The 23,121-nt window shown below is 40.0% G+C and overlaps 1 protein-coding gene across 6 annotated transcripts; it reads right to left on the reverse strand.

Annotated features, from left to right (window-relative positions):
* Nucleotides 1–138: 138 nt before the first annotated feature.
* Nucleotides 139–13,325, reverse strand: LOC147619039 (kinesin-like protein KIN-UB). 6 transcript variants are annotated; one of them, XM_086774249.1, is made up of 23 exons: nt 12,910–13,047; nt 12,463–12,544; nt 11,757–11,829; nt 11,491–11,670; nt 10,899–10,999; nt 10,568–10,690; nt 10,107–10,292; nt 9,552–9,773; nt 9,262–9,427; nt 8,974–9,123; nt 7,928–8,016; nt 7,548–7,760; nt 4,680–4,829; nt 4,300–4,479; nt 4,057–4,182; nt 2,643–2,777; nt 2,410–2,545; nt 2,102–2,209; nt 1,652–1,777; nt 1,393–1,518; nt 1,030–1,173; nt 731–859; nt 338–605 (listed from the first exon to the last, which is right to left on the reverse strand). In XM_086774249.1, the coding sequence occupies exons 4-23, from the start codon at nt 11,648–11,650 to the stop codon at nt 445–447; spliced, it is 2,931 nt and encodes a 976-aa protein (XP_086630375.1). In that variant the 5' UTR covers nt 11,651–11,670; nt 11,757–11,829; nt 12,463–12,544; nt 12,910–13,047; the 3' UTR covers nt 338–444. The 6 variants fall into 6 exon arrangements, with proteins under 6 accessions (XP_086630373.1, XP_086630375.1, XP_086630374.1 ...); XM_086774247.1 differs by having other exon boundaries at nt 139–605; nt 2,117–2,209; nt 11,491–11,829; nt 12,910–13,320; XM_086774248.1 differs by having other exon boundaries at nt 11,491–11,829; nt 12,910–13,325.
* Nucleotides 13,326–23,121: the final 9,796 nt, after the last annotated feature.

Here is a 23,121-nt window from a genome sequence, read left to right on the forward strand (position 1 = left end):
TCAGTTCCATGCATCTACTTCCAAAATCTTATTGCTAAGTTTCTTTAAGAGCTCTATGACAAAAAAAAATGACGACACATATCAAGAGAATAAGCACTATGAAAAAAAAAAAAAAAAGGTCATTGATTGCCCAGAATATATGCATGCAAAAGCCACAACAACAAAAATTGGACCATACACAAGAATATCAATGGCATACCATTGCCTCTTACGCATCAACCCAGGAAGGGCTATACAATATGCTCTCACATGAATACTTTACAGGCATGATCCTTATGTACATTTCCGATGCCTAATGAAATTACCTGGGCCACTCGTTAGGTAAGAATCGGTGTCATGAATGCGAAGGGGGGGGGGGGGGGGTGGTGGGGTTCCATGGGTTGTTTACTTGGAAATCCAAAGAGAGATTTGATGTTACAAGGATTTTATGGGTAGAATGTTTATTCAAGGGCTTAACTGCACTTTTCTCAGTTCTGATTGAAAGGTGGGACTTGCAGTGAGTGTTCGTCTAGCAAGGCTTCTAATGTCCTCACGTGAACACTCCTTGGATATACGAACAAGTTCCCACAAAGCGCCAGCTGCAACCAAGTCCTTGGCGTTTACTTCTGTTAAAGTTTGCAGTGTTAGCATGCAGCTATACAAATGCTGGTTTGATATCAAAAGTAGTTCCCTGAGTTTCAGTACTTTGAATGAGTACAAGTATGATACTAATAATATAATTTCACCATACCATGCTGAGCCAGATGACAAAGAGCAAGCTCAATGTGCCGCCGGACTGGCGATGCCTCAGTGCCAGCATTCGTAACCACCCAAGGCAGTGCTCCATCCTCTATAAGTAGAGATTTCCCCTTCTTTTGCCCTATCATCATCAACAGGAAAAGGCATGACTATGTAAGGAGCTCAGTTATTGAAGCTGTCCTCATTTTATGCATTTCCTACGTAATCTTTGAGGTTTTTCAAACATCAAAAACTTTTTTATTTATTTATTCCAGTCCAGCAGATAATGCTTCTAAAGAAAGTGGTTCTAACCTTGTGCAGCTCCTCTGGACTCGCATTTTGCAAAGTTGGCAACGCCCCGGGCAATTTGTGCAAGAACATCGGGATGTCTTGATCGAACCATTCCAAGAAGAGCTTTAATTCCACCCTCTTCTCTCAATTTCCCTTGCAACTTGTCTACACAGTGTTAAGGACAGTGACAATTATGGGAAAAGAACGTTCTGGCTTTCCTCAAAGCAAAAACAAACCATTCACTCCTAATCAAGCTTTGATTGTAGCAAAAAGTCTGTATAGGTTGTGTGTGTCAATTCTCATGTTTCGATTATAAAAAAGGCTAGTGATACTCTTGAGTCTTCAAAAACCACTACAAGCTTTATAAGGAAAGAAAATGAGTACCATTTCCACAGAGATTTGCTATCGCACCCGCAACCATCCTCAGTGTTTGGGGGTCTTCTGCTTCATTGGCTGTCCTAGCCAACAACCTAATTCCACTCTGTGCCATGATAAGTTCCTGGTTGGTCTCTGGAGTTAAAAGTTGTAGCAGGAAGCATTAGTACGAACAGTGTTAACAGTTGATTAGTACAAACACCGCGTTTAAAACATTAGTATGAACAGAATTAACAGATGATTGTATTCCGCGTGTGAAATCGGTTACCATTCATGGCAAGGTTGGCAATAGCACCAGCAGCTACACGCCTGATAGTTTCGTCTTCTGAACTTTGAAGCAGCTTAAGCAGGGAACCTAGGCCCCCAGCTTCTACAATCTTCTCCTGATTAGCTTCTGTTTGTGCAACATCAGTACATTACAAATCAGCACCAAAAAGTCAGTTAGTCGAAAGACATAAGTTCAGGAAAAAATATCGAAGCTTGAACAATGGCCTTACTGCACAATGACGCAGACATTGCAAGAAGAATTGTGTTTCTTTTAACCAATTCAGGCGAAGGCTGGACACTTAAAGGAAAAACACATCTAATCTTCTAACCCACTTGTTTCTGAAGCTTTTCATGTTTATTCATATAAAAGCAAAAGGACAGATCCACTTAAGGTTTGTATTATGATCGCAGGTTTATTCAAAGGAAAACAAGGACCCTTCATTTTTGCGACCTTTTAGGATCCAACCTTCTGCAGCAAGATTGGCGACAACTTTTACGGCATGGACTCGAACATCAATATCTTCAGACTCCAACAAAGACAAAATCTTGTGCAGACCCACTGTAAGCCACATCAAGGTGGAAAGTTAGCCAGGCCTTGTCACATGAAAGATGACAGCATGTGATGAAAATACTAAAAATCCAAGTAGTATCCTGCTTTCACATACAAAATCAGGCCGATACCTCAACAGAATGCACTTTGTGGTGATGTTTTGAGGACGGAGAGGGAGGGGGTTTTTAAATTGGAGGGTTAAACTCTACCTTGTTCAAAGAGCTTCGCAATGGTGGCTCTCTGACCATTTATTGTTTCTCGCATATGATTTGGTTTGTTCAAGCTCATTGGTGATTCTGATCCAATTGATGTCCTTGCAGGTTCTCTGTCAAGGAACTTCCTTGTCTGATAAAGCGAGAAGAAACCATTAAAACTTTGATGCAGCTTATGAAAATGACCTTTCAAATTGTTAAGACACCTAAGAACCTGAACCTGCTATTACCTCATCAGCATCATAACTTAACTGAAGCAATTGCTGCTTCAGGTTTTTGACTTCCTTCTCCAGCTTCTCTCTTTGCTTGAGCTGTTCTTCCAGTTCTTGTCTCAAAGACTTTATCTCATCTTTTAGTCTCACATCCTGATACAAACAACCTTTATGAGCATAAACCTCTAATATATCAGCATTATGGAATATTTTCCTTGCTTTTTTAAAAAAAAAAGCACAGTAGAAACAACAAAGCAGGCATAATCTGATCAACTCCGCCACGATGCAAACACCCTTGAGGGAGGATAGCAAACTGGCCTATCAACATCCCTGATCCTAGTCAAGAAATAGGCTACCTGTGGTTACAATGTACCCAACAATGAGGAAGCTAGGACATACTACAGGAGTTGGATGCCGACCTAGGTCTAGATACACCGGTGGCCAAAGTTACCTGTGTTTAGAGAAGCCCTTACTACTTGTAGGAAGTTTGATATCTCAACAGGTGGTTGGTCCTTTAGTAGACGCATAGGTATTGTGGGACTGCTTGAGCATGTATATATATGGCTTGACATTCCCTTGATGACTCCTAGGCTTTAACAAGCAAGTGGGAACGAGAATCCCGTCAACTTCTGTGGAAGGTTAAAATATAGAGTCGATGGCAATCAATACCTCCATTTGTAGAATCTTGCCACCATCAAATTTTCAAAGTCCTCATTGCAAGAACCTTTCTAACAATGAATGAGGACAGAATTTTCATGTCCGAACTTTGCAAGCCACAAAAAATAGATTTGTGCACACCAAGGAAGCATAGAAGGTTAGAGATGGAAAAAGGGCTGAGCTTCTAAAGACTCCCAAATAATCCCTCATAAGACATTGCAGTATAGAACGACAAATCTACTTGAAGTTCAAATAGAAACAATGGCCGCTTCAAATTTTGTCCACAAAATCGCATCGTCCTAGAGTAACAGGCCAACCAATCAACCCTCTTTCAGCTTTTATTTGGTCTTTCTGTTCACATGTTATCAAAGAAGCCCATCCTCGAGAAAAGATGCCATCTGGGCAAGACATTTCTGCACCTTGGACCCTGTCATGATATCCTAGTTACGCCCCTGCATGAGAGACCAATGTAGGGAAAGGAGCTGAATCTTTGGCTTTTGTTGAATCTAAGTTAACACCTTTGTGCCCACGCCCACGCCCCCCCTCTTTCCCTCCTCTCTCTCTCTCTCTCTTTCTCTCTCTCTCTCTTTGTACATGCGTGTGTGTGCCTGTGCAACCAACCATTTCAAAGAACAGAATTTAAATACAGGTCTAGAAATCATCCTATGATTAATTTAGGAACCTAACAACAAGAACATCATATTCTTGGAGTTCCTGCAATTTGTTTGGGTTAATAACAAGAAAAAATCTAGTAGTGCGCCACAATTAGCAATACCTCTTCATTAGAGGCCACACTTGTTTGAGACTTCCATTCACCTAGTTCTCTTTCAGCTTCTTCCCTTAACTTAGACGACTCCTCCATTTGCCTTGTAAGCTGCAGAAGCTGTTTCTGTTTTTCGAGCTATTGATGCCAAAAAGCAAGCAGAAGCTTTGGTAAATTCCATCATTAAAACCAAACCCACAAAATAAATTTAGAAACTTACAGCTAGCCTCCTATGTGCATCAAACACTGTGATACCTCAATCTTGTCTTTTTCCTTCACCCCATCCTCTAGGTCCTGTAGCCTTCTCTCTAGGGCTTCCTTTTGCACACGTTCTGCCTCAAATTTATTAGTCATTTCTGCTAGCTTACGCTGATATTTTTGCATGCATTCTTCCAATTCTTTCTGCTTTCTTGATCTTTCATTCTGCATCTGCATCTGTTAAAAATAGTTTACAAATTAACAGTGATTATAATTATATAATACCACATCAACTGCTGTTGTAATTTAAATGCAGTGCATAATCTTGAGAAAAAATCCATGTCTGACTGGCATGCACCAGAACAGAGATGAAAGAAGCGAAGGAGAAAGGAATTGACAACAATGATCAAGATAATGTTGAAATGGTCGTTAGCAACCTCTTTCTCCAAGACAGCGACCTCTTTCTCTGTATTCAGACTGTGTATAGTATCTTTGAGCTCTTTTTCTAACTGAGAACGCTCTTGTTCTAGCTTACTGATCGTTTCCATGTTCTCTTTCTGAAGCCTAAACCTTTCGGCAGCCATTTCCTGTTGAAAAATGACAGGAGAATATTCAATTGATAAATAGTTGAAGTTATTTCTTATGTTTCAAAACCCTTAAACCTCGTTCCCATGCTCTGTTCTGCGGGTGCATCAGAGTTATGCAATCAATACAACACAAGTGTGTCCATGTCTTTACTGGCACAGCCTCAAATTACGGCAAAACCATGTGCTGCATTAGGACCATGACATATCATGCAAATCCAACTTCACTTCTTTTAATAGTACTGTAACAGAGTGCCACTTGGACATTCTACTAATCTAGTACACTTAGGACACCATTTTGATGGGCACTAAGCATGCTGTAAGCCCTTGTCTAGGGACAGAGTGCCACTTGGACATTCTACTAATCTAGTACACTTAGGACACCATTTTAATGGGCACTAAGCATGCTGTGAGCTCTAATAATCTAGTACACTTGGGACACCATTTTGATGGCCACTGACCATGTTGTGAGCCCTTGTCTAGGGACAGTCTGCTAGTGCCATCTAGGTCTAGGGTTGGAACCCTGCAGGTCCCACAAAGTCATGTGTAACCCACTTGCAAGCTGTAATGAAGTATGATGTACAGGGGTTCCATGCTCTTATTAAATCCATGGTCGGGTACCCGGAATACCGGCCCAAGCAAAAAGGGGGGGAAGCAATTTAATGATTTATTTACCCTCTTTTCCCTCGTCAGCCACTTTTAGCAGGCCGACTTGCTCATGAGGGTGGTATATACGTGCCTAATATTCCATCTGCAGATCTCTCAAGCCCAAGGCATGTGCTTCATCCTCAAGCATCAAGAAGAGGCATGAACGCAAGCAAGAGGACAGCAAGCAATTGTGTTTTCAAGCCCTATGTGAGAAGAAGAAAATGCAGGTCATCAAGTCTAGGATGAAGGTGGTTCTCTATGGGAAACCCTAATTTCAGGTCAGTCTACAGTTGAGAGATTCAGCCCATTCATTTGTACGCATTCAGTTGCAGCAATCAAAGCAAATACTCTTTGGAGGGGGTGGGGGGGGCACTTTACGCCATTGCGTGTACTGTGTATTTTTCTTCTCCCTTTATCTCTTCTTGCTCTTACCATAATCAATAATTAATGCACCCCTAATCACGGTTAAGAAGACTTCCACTACGCTGCATGTAACAACCTCACCGCTGAGCTATGTGTCTGTTGGCCAGTGATGCATTCACTTATGCACTTATGACAGCTATATACTGATTTACATCCAAAAGGTACCCTGAAACATGTTCTCAAAACTCCCTATTCAAACAAATATAACCTATGGGTTTCCTAGCATGATAAATCATAAAGACGGTGTAGAGTGAGAGGAAGCTTTGTTGAAAACATTGTCGTGAAGATCCCAAAAGTTCAGGTTATTTCTTTACAACAGTGAAACAAGAGCGGGCTCACAAATTCTCAGATCACCACCACCATACATATCTTAGATAACAGTAAAGCTCCATTTTGAGGCCACTCTCAATTGATTCCAATGGACGTAGCTTAACATAATATACCTAGATGAATCCAGGAACATGCCCAAATTCGCCTTATAAGAAAGTGCAACTTATAACCTCATGGTAGTCATCCACAAGACAATAAACCATCAACTCCATCATGCATAGTATGGACTAGATACTATGACATCCCCACTAACGTCATCAATGCCCAATAGTGTTTGTAGAACTTGGTATCAATATATGCTCCCACACACACACACCCACGCACACGCGCACACACACACATAAGAGCATACATTCATACACAGGTCTGAGAAATGCAACAGCTTAGCCTACTAGCCTACTAGGAAAAAAAATAGTAAGACATGTCAAGGTCACTCTCTACTAAGAGAGCTAGAACTTCGGAGCTAACAGACCAGTTCAAGATTGTGTACCAGTTCTGGTTGTTTTATCCAGGTTTGGCCAATTTTAACCTTTTTGGATTGTTCTCGGTGGTTTTGACCATCCCGAACAATTTTGATCAGAGTTAACATTGTTGACCAGTCAACCATCCCGAACAATTTTGATCAGAGGTAACATTGTTAACCTTTTTGGATTGTTCTCGGTGGTTTTGACCATCCCGAACAATTTTGATCAGAGTTAACATTGTTGACTCACACTGACCCCATTGTTCGAGTGGACCAACTATGGAAGAAGGTTTTATCAATGCTTTAACAATGTTTGGTCATAAAGAACATGCTTCTAACTATTTTGGGCCTATTTTTGGTGGGAATAAGCAGGCCAGAATCTCTGTCTCTCTCTCTCATTTTTCATGGATTTAATGTACTTCCTTTGGTCTCATAGACCCTTTGGGTCTTTTGAAGACATTAATAAGACACTCTCTCTCTCTCTCTCTCTCTCTCTCTCTCTCTCTCTCTCTTGCATCATCCTTGCTGACATGGCATTTTCCGGTTTCAACCCCTGAAAAGTGATGTTTCTTTTTCTCTTTCCATTTCCCTATTAGAAGCACTTCCTACTCTGCTGAATTGAATATATGCAAGCCAAACCCATTACCCAGCCTTGATATGGCTAGCAAAAGCCAATCAAACAATCTTTTTCCTTTCACTTAGCTTAAGACATCACATCATCAGTTTAACTAGCTCAAACTTCAAACTAACATCAGACTTTAAACAATGACATTGTCAGTATATCAGGGCATTTCCAGAATCCAATGGGACCTTTACTTTAATCATAAGCAAAGCAGACAAGGTAAATAGTTCAGAACCTCCAGCGATGCGCTTAATTTCTTTTCAGCCTCCATTACTGAGATTTGGGCTTCTTCAACTTTTGTCTGCATTTCTTCTTCAGCATCAAGCACCGCCTTATTTTTCCGCTCATTCTCTGCTATCAATCTATCAAGATCTGCCTCTAGCTTTCTGCAGAGGCTTTTGTAATCAAACTCCTCTCTGAGCTTTACCATATTTTCAACTTTCATAGCCTGAAGCCAGCATAAAGATGATATAAACCTCTAAACTTACATGTACAAAGATCCTATACCACACAGAACAAGCAACGGGACCAAAGCTGCAACAGTTCACTTAATTAGCTGCAATTTCGCACTCCAAGTATAACTTTTGCAGCAGCACAATGAAATGAGTAGCGTACTCTTTGACCAAATAAAATAGTGCTTGTAGTTTCTCCACGATGCTGAGGTGATGGTCCAATGGTTATGATTAGGGAAGTCCTTGCAGTTCCTAGAAAGACAACATTTAGTTGCACGTTACTGACAGGATAATAGATGTTAGAACACATATTTAAATTAGCAAAACTTGGATCACTGATTAAAATAGTCAGGCAAGGCCTAAACGTGGGCAATATGCTCAAGCACAAAACTGGTGTACATCACTCGGACAATGCCCCATAGAAAAAACCACAAAATGACCATCAGCACTTTCTGAGACACCTAATACGAAGAGTAAGTGCAGGAAAATTAGCAGAGTATGAAAATAATTTTCGCAAATCATGTCCTGCCTTTAAGCGCGATCGTGATTATTAGTAATTACCTTTGCAAATTATGCCTAAATACTCAACATTTTACAAAAAGAATTTTAAACATTGCAAAATCTATACATAGATTTTTTTAAAATTTTTAATGACTGGGGGATTAATTTGTGATCAACATTGACAATCACAACCATCACATTTGATCAACCATAATTACAAGTGTGTGAAAAAGACAAAGCCTTTATCAGTCCATTAATCACGCAATAAGTGTAATTATAGAAGCAACCAAAAAATTTTGAAGAATGAATATATAAAAATTGTGAGCCTTTCCATTAAAAATGAATCACAAGATGAACGCCCAGGATTAAAATGTGTTGACGAGGGAACTTTAAAACGCAAAAGAAACCAGGACCAATAAGCCCAAACGTATCAGAAAGACAATTTAGTCTTCTAACTCTCAGCTTATGCTTTTTTTTATCATCGATACTTTATTGTTTCTGCCCCCGAGCTCCTATGTTCCTTTACCAAGAATATTCAGAGTTTTTTAGCAGATTCTTTAAACGATCTGTCATATTTTGTTCTTGATTGCTCTGATCTTCAAAGCATGGGCTTCTTCCCTTTTCGTATTGTGTCAATTTTAGACAAGGATACTCCAAAACGAATTTATATTCAAGGACAGAAATGTGAACACAATACACAAACACTACCTCCAAACGAATCCCGAAGGAGCCTGGTCAGCTTGGAGTCTCTGATAGGAACATGTGGACTGTTCTCAGCGAGTGCATTGATGCATTTTCCAAGAGCTGTAAGTGAGAGGTTGATGAATTTGGCCTCTTCTAATAAATGCCCTTCACTACCTGGCAGCATTTGAAATTTGATTGGTGAACAAAGTATAAATACTTTTTAGGGTATTGAGGCAATGTTCAAGAGTACAAAACAATAAAAGACTTCGATGTCTAGAAAGCAAGATTCATTAATAAAGGAAAGATGCAGACCAGATTTGTCAACCCTCTCTGATCCTGCCAGATCCACAATTAGCAATTTGCTCTTCCTTATTGTTGGAATGAGATGTCCTTTGGACATTTGCAAACTTGAACCATTTTCATTTAGAGCAGCCAATTCTCTTTCATGTTTGACTCTAACAGCCTTCTTTACGTTCACCTGTAATGAGTGTTGAGCAAGCAAAATAGAGATTGGAAAACGTTTGCCCAAGCTTTGAGTACATTACACTTGATAGTAAAACAGATGCATGAAGCCCTCTCGTGCTAGAGGACCAGAACCTTACCAGAAGTAAAGCATGACTACGAGATGATTCAGTGTTGAGCCTAGTATTTGCAGCAAAACGATTCGCTTCCCCAGTCTGCAAAAGCTCAACAAAGCTCTTCTGGTCCCTCACTTCAACAGAAGTTGCTCCAGGCAGTGATACATCGCCAGTCTTCGGATCTTCAGCTATAGTTATATTATCTTTTTCAGGTGCAAGAAGATCTTGCACAGTCTCCATATACAGCTGTTGAATGCACAAAATAGTTTCAGCTGTATTAAAAAGACAGTAGGACAGCCAACAGTTATATCGTTAAAACAACAGGTCAAATTCTTAGCAGGGAAGAGGCCATAAGAGAGCTGCTTGGTGGGGGCATTAGCCATGCAAAAGTCTGTGTCCTCTAACCACTCTCACATTCTTATGGACATGCTAGCACATACATGCATACACGAGCACACTTCCAACGCACATAGGAACCTTCCAAAAACACTAGTGAGACCTGGGAAAGGTCAAATTGAGTTGATGCATAAGATGGGCATCGCAATACATCAGCTGTAAACAAGAACCATAAAATTATACCTGTAAATATGAAACTGTCACTGTATCTTGCTCAGATGATGTATCTGCAAGAATGTCTTCCATGGCACGCACCATAATCCCACGGTCAGCTGCATCTTCTTCACCAAGCTTGCCAAGCGTGAATGTTTTCCCTGTGCCTGTTTGTCCATATGCCATGACTGTGCCATTGTATCCATCTAGCACACTCTGCAGATACAGACAGAGCCATGCCACATATCTTTGTTATACACAAGCTTTGGTTCAGTACAGAAAAGGTTACGAGCATGTCATGCATCTAAGAAACAAAATACAGGCCAAGATGAGTTCATATACAGGCCTTTGCAATCAAACCAATATTCATCAAGCAGCCATCAGACATACTTGAAGCATGAGAATATTGTGATAGGACTCATCTAGCTCAAAACACCATTCTGTCCCATGTTAACTAGAAACAAGAATTCCAAAAGGAACGATGAAACAACCTCAACTACTGGCTTTGCTACCACTTCGTAGACTCGCTTTTGAGACGCAGTTTCGTTCAAAATCTCATCAAATTGGAAAGTCTCACAGTCCCAACTATTTTTTCTCAGCTTTAATCTCTTTAGCTGCAAGCAGAAATAGCAAGATCACAATCTGAGAGAAAATAGTGAAAAAAGGTCATCCTGTTGTACAAAGAGATGTTGATATGTTGTTCCATATGACTTGTCACGTGCTACATTTACTTGAGAAAACCTATATGGTAGCAAATGGACTGAATTGCATTTTGAAAACTTGATAACAGCAAAATAGTATGAGAGGAGCACAGGGAAGAACCTCTGGCATCAATTCAACATAATCAGCAAAATCAGCATCATTTCTCAGCTCCTCTGCATTCCTGGGACGAAGCCTCACAGCAACCCTGACTCTTCCTGACACTATAACCACGCATATTAGTAGAGACTTGAGGCTCAATTTAAAACATGGCATCTCAGAGAAAGCAAGAAGGCCCCAAAACAATCACGCATCTAAGACCGTTTAGCAAGGTTTTTTCTACTGACGGCAAGCTTACTAAAGAACTTTTCGCGCAGAACAGGGGTGACTCTGAGGGGAGTTTTGCCCGGCTGGAAGCCCTGCTTGTGCATGTTTTTTGCGCACCAGTGCTCATGAGTATTGATTGAGCAATTAGCAGCATCCGTGGTAATACAATCAGAGCTATCCCGAATAAATAGTAATGCGGTCGTTTGTTCTGATTTGTTCTGAATAGGCGAAAAGGCGTAAAAGAAAGTGTTCCCAGCACTTATTCCTAAAAATCAGGCATGCACCCTTAAAACTAACAAATTCTTACAGAACCTCTAGGGCTATTGTAGCTATGTTCGTTGTTCTTGCATTTTTAGAGGTTGCATGGTAACGATGGAAAGGGGCAAACCTCCGGCATCGTCTTTCCCGTTTCGGCTTGCACGCCTTCCTTGCGAGAGTGTCGGAGATATGGCCTTCGGCCTGGGAGGCGGTGGACCTGCCGGAGGAGCCGTCGGAGCTGCTTGCTTGACGCCGGAACCCAACGAAAGAGGTCTCTCTAGACGCACCATCGCTGCTCGAGGAGATCCACCTGGAACGCTACTTCTGTAAGAAGAAAATGCCATTTACATCTTTGATGTTAGAAAACTCCCGCATCCATCAGTTACACGTATTTGCCTGTCTCAATGCTGTCTTAGTGGTTGTTAGCTGCTGCTATGAATCCTGAAAGCCTCCGCTTAGGAATACAAACCTGCCAAAAAGTAGTTAAAATTCATCGCAAAGCACCGTGATAATCTTGGAATAAACGGAGAAAGCAGAAAGCTTATGTAAATTGATCTTTTCCACCGTAGCTAACATGATTCGAGCAAAGCAAACAAGCAGACAGAGTAACCAGCAGCTAGAACCAGTATGTTTGAAACCTGCATATGTCGGAGGGGTTTAGGAGGGGAGAATGTAAATAAAAGCCAGGGAAAAGAGGCCTCTGAAAGGAGCCAGGAGGTGTTTGCTCTTTCTCTGTCTATTCTCTGCTTTAGGAAGTTCCGCAGAGCGAAAAAGAGAAGGCAAGTAGGCAAGGGTGCCATGTAAAATAATGCAGCCATGATGTAAGCACACAACAATGCACGACCAGGAAGGGGAAGGACGTGCGGAGGACCGGCAATCAAGCAGAGAGATGGGAATAGTGGTTTGTGGCCAAGTAGGTAAACGTGTCGGGGGCTCGCCATAGCCATGGTTTTCAGTAATTAACAGGAAAAACTTGCAAAATGGAGATGCAAATTGTTCACGATGGAGTGAAGAGACGCGATGGCCGAGTGAAGAGAAGAAAGATTCCCAACGACAAAAAAGGAAGTACATTTTTTGTAGCTAAGGGTTGTTTTTTTTTAACCTGTTGCTGCTTGATTTGCAAAAAGGCGCAGAATGTGGCGTGGTAGTGGCCGGCACGATGGCTTCTCGTCTGCAATCTTTTCCTGAAACACGTCGAGCAGAAAGTCTTCAACATGATCAAGACTGCTCATGAGGTCACCAACCCCAGTTTTGAGAGGCCAAAATTTCTTAGAAACATGGCTCCTGACCGCAAGGAGCCTTTAGCAAGATGGAAAACAGAAAAGAGAGGAACTGCTATCAGCACGGTGCGGTAGTAAGGTGCCCAGCCATAGCTGTTTTTCACAAAATTGTTGCAGAAGTGGTCGAGCCAAACAGCTCCGCAAGTTGCAGCAGCCCATAATCCAAGTTTAACGGAGAAGTTGAGCAAAGTACTCACAGAACTGAGCACCGAAAGCCGACAATTTCTTAAGCAAATGATGAGACGATGATTGAGCAAGGAGACCGTTACCTGTGGGAACGAGAGATGGAAAGCAGATGCCGGGACGAAGCGTCAAGCGAGGGCCTTTGCCTCGGAAATCAAGTCAAGACTAGTCTTCAATCGGGCTGCAGGGCCTGATACCTGTTCAGATACAGTGATATGTAGAGCTTCACTGCCTTGGATGAAGATCACACGCGGGAGTCGGGACTCTGAGCAGTGAGAGTGAGGTAGGGACTGAGAGAGAGAGAGAGAGAGAAAGAGAGTTCTGCACTGTGCAGGAAAGAGACGTAGGCAGCCTCTGTCGTACACAGTTTCAGAAATTTGAACGAGGCTCGAAGGCATACAGTGAGACTGTGACTCCTGAGCACTTTCTTTCGTTCGATGCCTCTGTGCAACGTGCGTGATCTCTCGCTGTCGAAACACACAAAGCTGTGCCTAGTAGCCTACCTTTGACAGTCCCCGAGACAATTTTAATTTTCGACTGTTGTCTCGGTTCAAATTTTAACATTTTTTAAAGACTCGTTTAACATGGATCGATATGTAAAGGTTCCAAAATTAATAGACTCTAGGGAGTTCAAGTGTATAGCTATTGCGAACCCCTCTATTTCACTCTATCCCATTAATTAATTAATAGGGCTCTAACGAGCTCCATTAATTAGTTAATGAGTAAGGTTAACCTTTGTGTACCCTTGCCCAACTCATCTCCACCACCCTCATTTTTCCTTGCATTGCCCAGTGGCGAGCCCTCACCTCCAGCACCCTCTCCTTGTCCCTCTCCCTCTCTCTCATTCCACGCTAGCCTCCCCTCCATCTCCGGCTCAAGCACCTTTTATACCACTTGAAGTCAGCATTGATCAATCTCGAAGGCACTAGATTTTTGCCTAAGGTTATCGAAGTTTTAATTCTTTTGTTCGAAGGTTTATGCTCGCCCATAAATTAATTAATAGCAAAACCAAAATTTTGGTGCCATATTTAGAGCAGTAAGGCCCCAAAACGTTTTTTTCATTAACCCCCATTAATAAATGGTTTATTTCATTGGTAACGCAAAGAGGGAGCTTGAGGTAAAGGCTTTAGAAAAACACACCAGGTAGCATTCCCAACCAGATTTGACACTAGTAGTGTAGTGGATATCTTCCTGGCATTAATTGAAAAACCTATGGGTAGGAGACCAGTGGGGTGAAGGTCTAGACTAAAGGGGACTACTTTGAAGAACAGACTAAAGGGGACTACTTTGAAGGTCTAGACTAAAGGGGACTACTTTGAAGAACAGACTCCAAAGGTGCTGATTGCTTGTATGCAGTTGGGCTTCCACATATCCTCATTTGTTTGGGAGGATGAGAGATGGGACTTGATATGTGATCTTCTCATCAATAGAGACTGGGATTACAAATGATGTGGTGATGGTTTGAAAAACACCTTTTTGTAATCGGCCTAGTGTTTATAAATATATAATTATTATTGTTCCCAAAAAAGGTAACCCATGTAGTAATCAATTTCATAGCAGTGTGATTCTTGTCGCCCCCATGCATGCCTTGCAAGAGAGATGGTGGCCACTTTGGGAGAGAGCCAACTAGTAGAGCGTACAAATCTGGAGGTGATTATAGGCTCACATTGCCATTGACGACCCTAAAACTATACTGGAGGTTGTGCAACTCATCTTCTCATTGCACTCTTGCTGGCATCGCATCACATGACGAATAACCCACTACAATAGGCCAGCTAGACCAAATGCTCCAACCCCTTGGACATAACTAATAAACACCTAGAGCATGGTTGTTGTGACCAAGAGATCATTGATTATTTCTCGATTGAAATTGATGAGAAGGTGCAATGGAATTGAACCTCCAATGGTAACTACCCACAAGGGCTCTAGGGGGTTTTGTGATGGCATTTGTGGCTCTAGAGGTGAGCTCTGAGTCGAGTCAAATCATAGGCATCAATACGCCTTATCTACTTCAAAGAGCAAAGATTCTTTGTCATTGTTATCCCACCCAAGCCAATGGTAAGCTTCAAACACTGCTTGTTTGATCACTTGAAGTGGATGTATTGAAAGGATGTTGACAATGTCCTTTGTTGTGTTTGACAACATGGCATCATTATGCTCGCTTGCTCACAAATGATTACATTGAGAAAGGGCTCAACATCTACAGTGGTGGTGGTGGTGCCCGCTTCAACATGTTGACATATCTTTGAATGTAGTCACTTTTGCACATAGCTTGAAAGCTTGTGGCAAACGTGGACAACATGGATTCAGTTATATAACAAAGCATGTACAATGATTGGCTGGTGTAAGCAACTAAATGGACTACCCAAAATTAATCAACCAAAGAGAAATTTGTTATGCAAGGACTGACTAGTGAGTACTATTATACATAAAAGAGTGGAGAAGAGTTGCATGCTCTAAAGCGAGCTATCTATTGATCACCTATAGACTACACGATAGCCCTTGTTAATGCTTTTCTACCCATGTTTGATGCCTCCATCCATGTGCCGAATGGTCATGGACAATATCTAATAACAATAGGGTAGGGAACAACATTCCTATGCTTGTATCTTTGTCAAAACCTTTGTGTTCTTTGATCCAACACAATGGTTTTACACTTACCTGTGGCTCAAATGGAAAATGTTACTTGCATGAACCTTTCAATGCCAATAAATAACATGTTCTCCTATAGACATGCATGTGTTTGGTCAACACATGCATGACCTAGTGTTTGTTCAACACTAGGTCATGCAATTTACCAGTATTATTATGGCAAGTATCATCATTTGATTGCCAATTTGAAGCTTTTGATTCACATGTTGAGCACATGTTAATGAAGATGAAAATCAAGTTACACTTACAAAACCATGTTTCCCTTGGAAGGAAACAATATTACATGTAGAGCACATTTCAATGTAGTTTCCATGAATTCTTCCTGGAAGAGCTCTTTGCGTAGCTCTCTTTGTACAACTAGTCCATTCCAATCTCATAAAATCATAGGAATATATGATATTCTTTGTGAATTTTAGAATGTCATTAAACAATCAATGAGTTCTACAAGGGTAGTGGTCACTGTAATAAAATAGATTTAAAATACTATCATCATATAATGAAATACATGCTACATTCCTTAGAGTTAATTCAAAGGTTTCATATTAATTTGTAATGAGCATCTTTTTGAGGTTGTGTCTTACAAAAGAAGAAATTTGTTACTCACAAAGCATCATCCTTGCAAGAAACAATCACACACTAAATGGAAGCCTTCAAAGTTGCAGTTGAATTATATAGCAGGTGAGGTGTTGGTGGCTACTTCACATTTCTAGAGTGACCTGAAAAACTTGTTGAGCAGTTGAATTATATAGCAAGTGAGGTGTTGGTGGCTACTTCACATTTCTAGAGTGACCTGAAAAACTTGTTGAGCAGCCAAAATTCAATAGAATGGCTCGATTGGGACTAGTGAGAATTATGGATGCTTTGTTGCCACACGTAGAGGTCACTTATTGTCTTTTCAAAAAATCCATCAATATTCGCGGGTTCCATGTGGATATGTACAGTTATGGGAGAAGGTGAGGGTAGGCCTTACACTATTTAGTGATATTGCTCAGTTAGAGGATCAGCAACCTTGGTTGGATTGGTCATTTAGAAAGCCTCGAGACATTGTCCACCCCAGTGCACAACAAATCAAGTGTAACATATGCTGGTGAAAGATAAGCGATGGATCACTGAGAAGGCTAATAAGGCATGGAACATCAAGAAAAGTAGGGCCTGTTGGAAGATAGTAATCTTACAGGGCTAGTGGTCTAAGATTCCATATCAAGGGAAGACAGATTGCTTCTGGTAATTGTGTGTTTTGTACTACATGCTTGGAAACATGCCCACATCTTTTCATTTCATGTTCGGTGGCAAAGAAAGTGTGGGATTTCCTTTCACGCGCATGGAATCTGTTGATAGATAGGCCTGTAAAGGTTAAAAATTGGATTTTTGAATGGGCCGAATAACCCAGAACATTCAGTTTTCTTTCAATTTTTATGTGGACAAGTTTGTGGCATATTTGGTTAACTATGAATGCCTTCATATTTGATGCAAAAGTGGGTATTACAGCTCACAGAGGTCGTATAAAAGGGCTACTATTATGGCAAGTCTCTTCCTTATGGTCAGCTCATTTGGTGAAGAATGACACGGCTATATATTGGATTAGAGTACTCCGAGCCACACCTGTGGTTCGAAGTAATTAGTGAGGGAAAGCTAATACTCATCACATGGCCGCCATGTGGCCATTTGTAAAGTACTTTTGGTAATATATCTTCTATTGCAAAAAGAGAGCGAGAGAGAGAGAGAGAGAGACTAAGGACAAGAGAACTTCCTTGAGATTGATTGTAAAAACAAACTATTACATGAGGGTCCTTTATATAGGCACATGGCTTAGCCCTAAAGGTTGGTGCACTAAAGCGCATTCACACTGACCCACACTTATAGAAGAGATTGTTCATATGCCCATATGTGCATCCACTCCCCAACCCCTCTAGGAGGTACACAAGGTGGAGATGCCCTACATCCAATACTCCCTCTCAGTTCCATGACCAGTGATGCCATAGACAAAGAAGTCCTTTTCCCTCTACTCTGAAAGTCCATGCCTCATTGCACTACATCTCCCTGATGGGCTATCTACACATCTCACTAACTCCTTACTACGATCCTCCAAAATAAGACAATGATTGATCCTTTGGGGCCGACCCATGACCAATCCAGGTGTGTTAATACGGAGAATCAATCTCCCTCTTCCTTCCACATCTCCCTCTAGATCCAAAGAGATGTAAAAGGTCTATACAAAGACTAGACGGTAGCATCACAGATGCCATTGCATTCGCTAAAGTCACCATAGTAGCTGCTACAGTAGCCAATGTTTCTGATGAAGAACTACATGCTAATTTCTTTGCTTTATGCTTGGCCTTATCCTTTTCCTTCACTTCATAGACATTCATGATGTGGCGTTTCTCATCACAATACCAACACTTCACCTTTAACTTTGACTTACCCTTCTCATCCTTCTTTGTGTGGAAACCTTTAGCAAAAGCATTTTCACTACCTACCTTTCCAAACTTCTAGTTCCTTTGCTCCTCTTCCAACAAAAGTTCTGAGACCTCCTCACAATCAAGAGGCTTGTCCCTGCACCTAATATTTAATGAAAGTCACAAAACCTCGATAAGATTTTGGCAACTTGTTCAATAGCATATGTGCCAAATGTGTACTATTAACTTTAGAGTCAATGGCTACCAACTTGTCCTATAAGTCCTTCACCTGAGTAATGTAAGAAATGATAGAATCACCTTCATTAAGAAATGATAGAATCACCTTCATTAAGAGATAATCCATACAACTCACTTTCCAGATTGATCACCCGAGTGAGGCTCTTGGTCTCAAACTATCCCTACAAAATCTTCCACGCCTCAATAGATGACTGCCATTTGAATAAGAAGAATCAAAGAATCCAACATAGATATAATGATCAAGGAAATGGATTGAGCATCACAATCCTCCCAATCTTCAATCAAATTTGAGTCAACACATTCTTCCTCATTAATACCTTCATCATCATCATCAATAAACAAGAATCTCAGCCCAAACGTGTGATCCTTCTCTGTGGCTTTCTTGGTTTCAACTCCTTGCCTTCAATAATGTTCCACATCTTGCAGGCAATAAACTAACTCTCGATCTTCACTTTCCATAACGGATAATTGGATCCATCCAACTTGCTCTGATCTGAGAACCCAATAGGTAGAAGAGATGCCATGCCTCAACCCTAAAACAATACTTGTGCCAAAAAAACTAAACGAAAAATGTAAGCACCTTTGAATTTGTAACTCACAATGAAAAAAACATGCCCGAGAAAAAACTAGCCTGCAAATGAAATTCTAGTCTATAAGCAATATCATTAATTTTGTGAATCACCTTAAAAGGTCCATAAAATCTTGGGACGAGCTTAACAGCTAGGAATTTCTCAACCCTCTTAAGTCTGCGTTTCTCAATTCTCAAAAGTACATAATCTCCAATTTAAAAAGAGAAAGCTTTACATTTGCGGGTTGCTTTTATAACATATTGCTCTTGAGCATATGCAATATAATGTCTTACATAGTGAATTGATCAACAACTTTAATTTTGTGGGAAAGTCTAGTAGTTGGAAAAGGCAAAGCTTTTCCATAGACAATTTCAAAAGATGCTTGACCGGTAGCCGAATGAGGAGTATTATTGTATGCAAATTGCAAAAGATGCAAATTGTAAATTGTATGTTAGGCAACATAGGCTCCAAGTAGATCCAAGATATGCTATTGGTAACCTCAGTTTGTCCATTCGTTTTTGGATGGAGAGCAGTGGAGAAATCTATCTTAGTCCTTAAGTTGGATAAAAGAATGATCCAATTATTACAGAATCTGGAATCTCTATCATAAACAATGACTTTTGGCAACCCATGATGCACAAATATTTACTTGATAAACATGATCATGGCTTGATGAGAAAATGTTTTCTTACAAGGTAAAAAATAAGCTTGCTTACTTAAACAATCCACTATAGTCCAAAGCATGTCATTATGACCAGATGTAGTAGGCAAACCTATGATGAAATCCATTGGGTCTTACCTTTATAGCCTTTAATTTTTTGACAAATAAAACGTTTAGCCACAAATTTTTCTATATCTTGTTTAAGATACGGCCAAAAGAATTCTCTAGACACTAGTTGTAAAGTAGCAGAAACAACTCATGTATGGTGGTTGATGCATTTCCTCCAATATAAATTGTCGTAAGGTTATGTAATACACAATCTTTTTTGGAAGAAAAGGTAACCATCATGGCATGAGTAATCACCAATAGGGTTTCAATTATTATCTCTAAGCTTAATCCAAACCTCAGAGAATTTTGGGTCATTCTCATAAGACTCTCTCATAGGACTCAAAGGTTCACCCTCAATCACATAGATTTTATGGACCCTCAATCACATAGGTTTTTGGGACGCTAGGATGTCTACTTAAAGCATCTGCCACAACATTTTCTTTCCCTAGTTAATATTGGATCATGGGTTGGAAACTCTGGATAAATGAAGCCCATTTTATATAACGGTCAAAATCAAGGGTTAGGTCAAATGACGAATACTCTATTGGTCAATTTTAATTAAAAATTCAGATCCCATTAAATAATGTTTCCAAAGTCTCAAGGCGTGATGACAATAGCTAGTTCCTTGTCATATGTACTATAATTTATTTCTATGGGTTTAAGCTTACGACTTTCATAGGCAATGGGATGTCCATCTTGCATGAGAACAACACCAAAACCCTGTCCACTTGCATCAGTAACTACCATAAAGAATGGTCATTAAAAATCCGATAGTGTAAGAATTACTACATGTGTTAAAGCTTTCTTAAGTTTAGAAAATGAATGGTCCTATCTACTAGTTCAAAGTGTCTAGCTTTCTTAAGGAGTTTAATTAAAGGATGTGCAATATATGCAAAATTTATGGTAGCTACACAAGCCAAGAAAAGATTAAAGTTCGTGAATATGACGCGGTTTGGGCTTGTTAGCAATGCATTCGATCTTTTTGGGGTCTACTCAAATACCATCATAGATATAATATGTCCTAAGTATTTGATTTTCGCTTGAAAGAATTTGCCCTTATCAGGATTGACATAAAGTTGATTCTCTCGAAGAAGTGAGAACATTAATTCTAAATGTTGTTCATGCTTTTGAAGATTCTTACTGAAAACTAAGATATCATCAAAAAATACTACAATAAAGTTTTAATGTTTCAAGAATATTCTATTCATCATTCTATTGAAAGCAGTGGTGATGCATTAGTCAAACTAAATGGCATAACTAAAATGTAATGTAGGAAATTATGTGCTTGCTTGTACTGCACATGCACATGTGGGATGAGGGCCTAGGCACATGATATGGGGCATATGACTTGGGTTTATGGGTAGCCCATGTGTGAAAGGTCCTAGGAGTAAGTGACTATATAAGTCACTTATGGAATAGTTTGTGTACCAATCTTTGATATCTTTTATGAATACACATTACCTTGATGCCTATGGCACAAGCTTCCATGGTGAGCTTCTCCCTTCATCATGAGACTCTAGGATGGTGACCTACACCCCTGTTGTTTCTCAATGTAATGAGTGGGCCTCCTTCTTGCATAAGAACTCATTGTGACCGGTTTGAGTTCAAAAGGTAGTCTTGAAAATGTCCCCTTCTTCTATTCGAATCTGATGGTATCCGGACTTGAGGTCAATTTTGCTAAAAACTTGTGCTCCCTTGAGCTTGTCTATCAATTCATCCACTTGTGGTACCAGATATTGGTTCTTAATAATAATCTTGTTTAAAGCATGATAATCAATACACATTCGATATGTCCCATTCTTCCTTTTAACAAGAAGAACTAGAGTACCAAATGGAGAACTACTAGGTCTAGCCAATCTTTTCTCTAACAAAATTCCACTTGTCTTTGAATCTCTTTCTATTCAAGCATGTTAACTTGATACGGAGCTTTACATGGTGGGGATTATCTCAATTTTATGATCTTATGGATGGGGTTTAGGTAAACTAGGAGGTAGGTCATCATAAAGCAGTTAGAGAGCTTAGAAATAAAAGGATCATGAGACATGTTTGGTTTAGATTCAGCTTAAGCCACTAACCTAGTTGACAAGAATTAAAACATTCTTCTCCTTCTTCCTTATAGCTCTTTTAGGTTTGGTATGAGTTAAAAGAGGACCTAAGTCACCCTTAGTTTAACATTGGAGACAAATTTATTTGTCATCTTTCATTAACCATATTGTATGGGTGTCATAATCAATTTGAGGATTATGGTCATGTCTCCATGGCATTCCTAAAATGACATCAACACCTTGCAAAGGAATAACTAAAAATGTTCTTTTTTCTTTCAATGAGTCCATTTCTAACTCTAGATTCTTAACCTCTTTAATGCAATTGTACTTAGTCCCTTGAAATGTAGCTTTCACTTTATAATTGTTAATCCAATTCTAGGATTAACAAGAGCTACCGCCATTATCTTACATCAAGGAGTCATGGTAGATACACCAAAGGGTCATACATTCAAGATATAAAGCAATAGTGTCCAAAGCTACAGCTTGGGCACTCGTAATGGTGTGACAGAGTAATAATGACGATTCTCGCTTCAAGAGCGTGTGGTAGCAAGTTAGGATAAAGTCCTAAGTGATGTACTTCATGGATATATTATGAGAGTAGTCATTGTAATAGCATTAGGTCTCTTATGAGCCTAAAGTGTCCGGCCATAGTTTAAGTGAGTGTGAACGCTTATGGCCATGTATATATAACTGAATTTCTCTCATAATACAACATACTATCCCATTGTGCAATTGAGTCTTGCTCGTGCTTATCTCTTGCCCTAATGCATGCTAGTGAGTGTATGTGAGTGAAGTGAAGTGAGGTGAGAGGAGGGACGAGGACCCGTAGTGCAACACGGGGGTGTGACAACGCTCGCGGTGGAGACGCAGTGGAATTACTTCTCAAGGAGTTGTAGAGCTTGGAGACCTCAAGGGTTACGAGCTCGGCCATTGGAAAGATTCTCACGACAGTTGTGGTTCACGAGGTAATCTCTTTTGGATGTATTTCAAGGAGGGTTAGAGTGAGCCATAACATTTTTGGCGCCGCTCTATCGGGGAGCCATCCCTTGGCTTTTTCCATCGTTTTGTCTCTAATCTATGCGTAACACATTACCCATTATCTTGATTAGTGGTTTCCCATGAAAAAGATGTGGATTTGATGGTGATTTGTGTGAGATTTGGTGTAAAATATCTCTCTTTTTTGTTTTTGAAAAGAATGCTTTTTGCTTAATTTTTAGATTAATTTGTTCTTTTTGTTGTTATTTTTGTGGTTTTTCATGTTCTTAGGACTTGCACATAGTTGTATTAGGCTTAGGTTGCATCCATTGTATCAAACAATTACAATAGAATGCAATTCTTAGTGAATGTTAGCTCTCTATAGTTTAAGCATAGATCTAAGATCATTAATTTGAGTTTAATTATGTGTTTTTTGTTGAAATTGTTTGGATTAGAGTGTTAGTAAGCATTAGGAGTAGCTTAATCTTTCAAAAAATTTCTTAAAACCATAAAAAAACCCTTGAATTTGACTAATTTCTTTTAATGGACTGGTTTTTGTCATTAAGAGTGATTAATCTTATTCAAAAGACCAAAAATTTAGAAAATGTGTTAATTGGGGTCTAAATTGATCATA

This window comes from Cibotium barometz, chromosome 34, assembly GCF_041138505.1.
Source record: "Cibotium barometz isolate CiBa-2024 chromosome 34, ASM4113850v1, whole genome shotgun sequence".
Classification (NCBI taxonomy): Eukaryota; Viridiplantae; Streptophyta; class Polypodiopsida; order Cyatheales; family Cibotiaceae; genus Cibotium; species Cibotium barometz.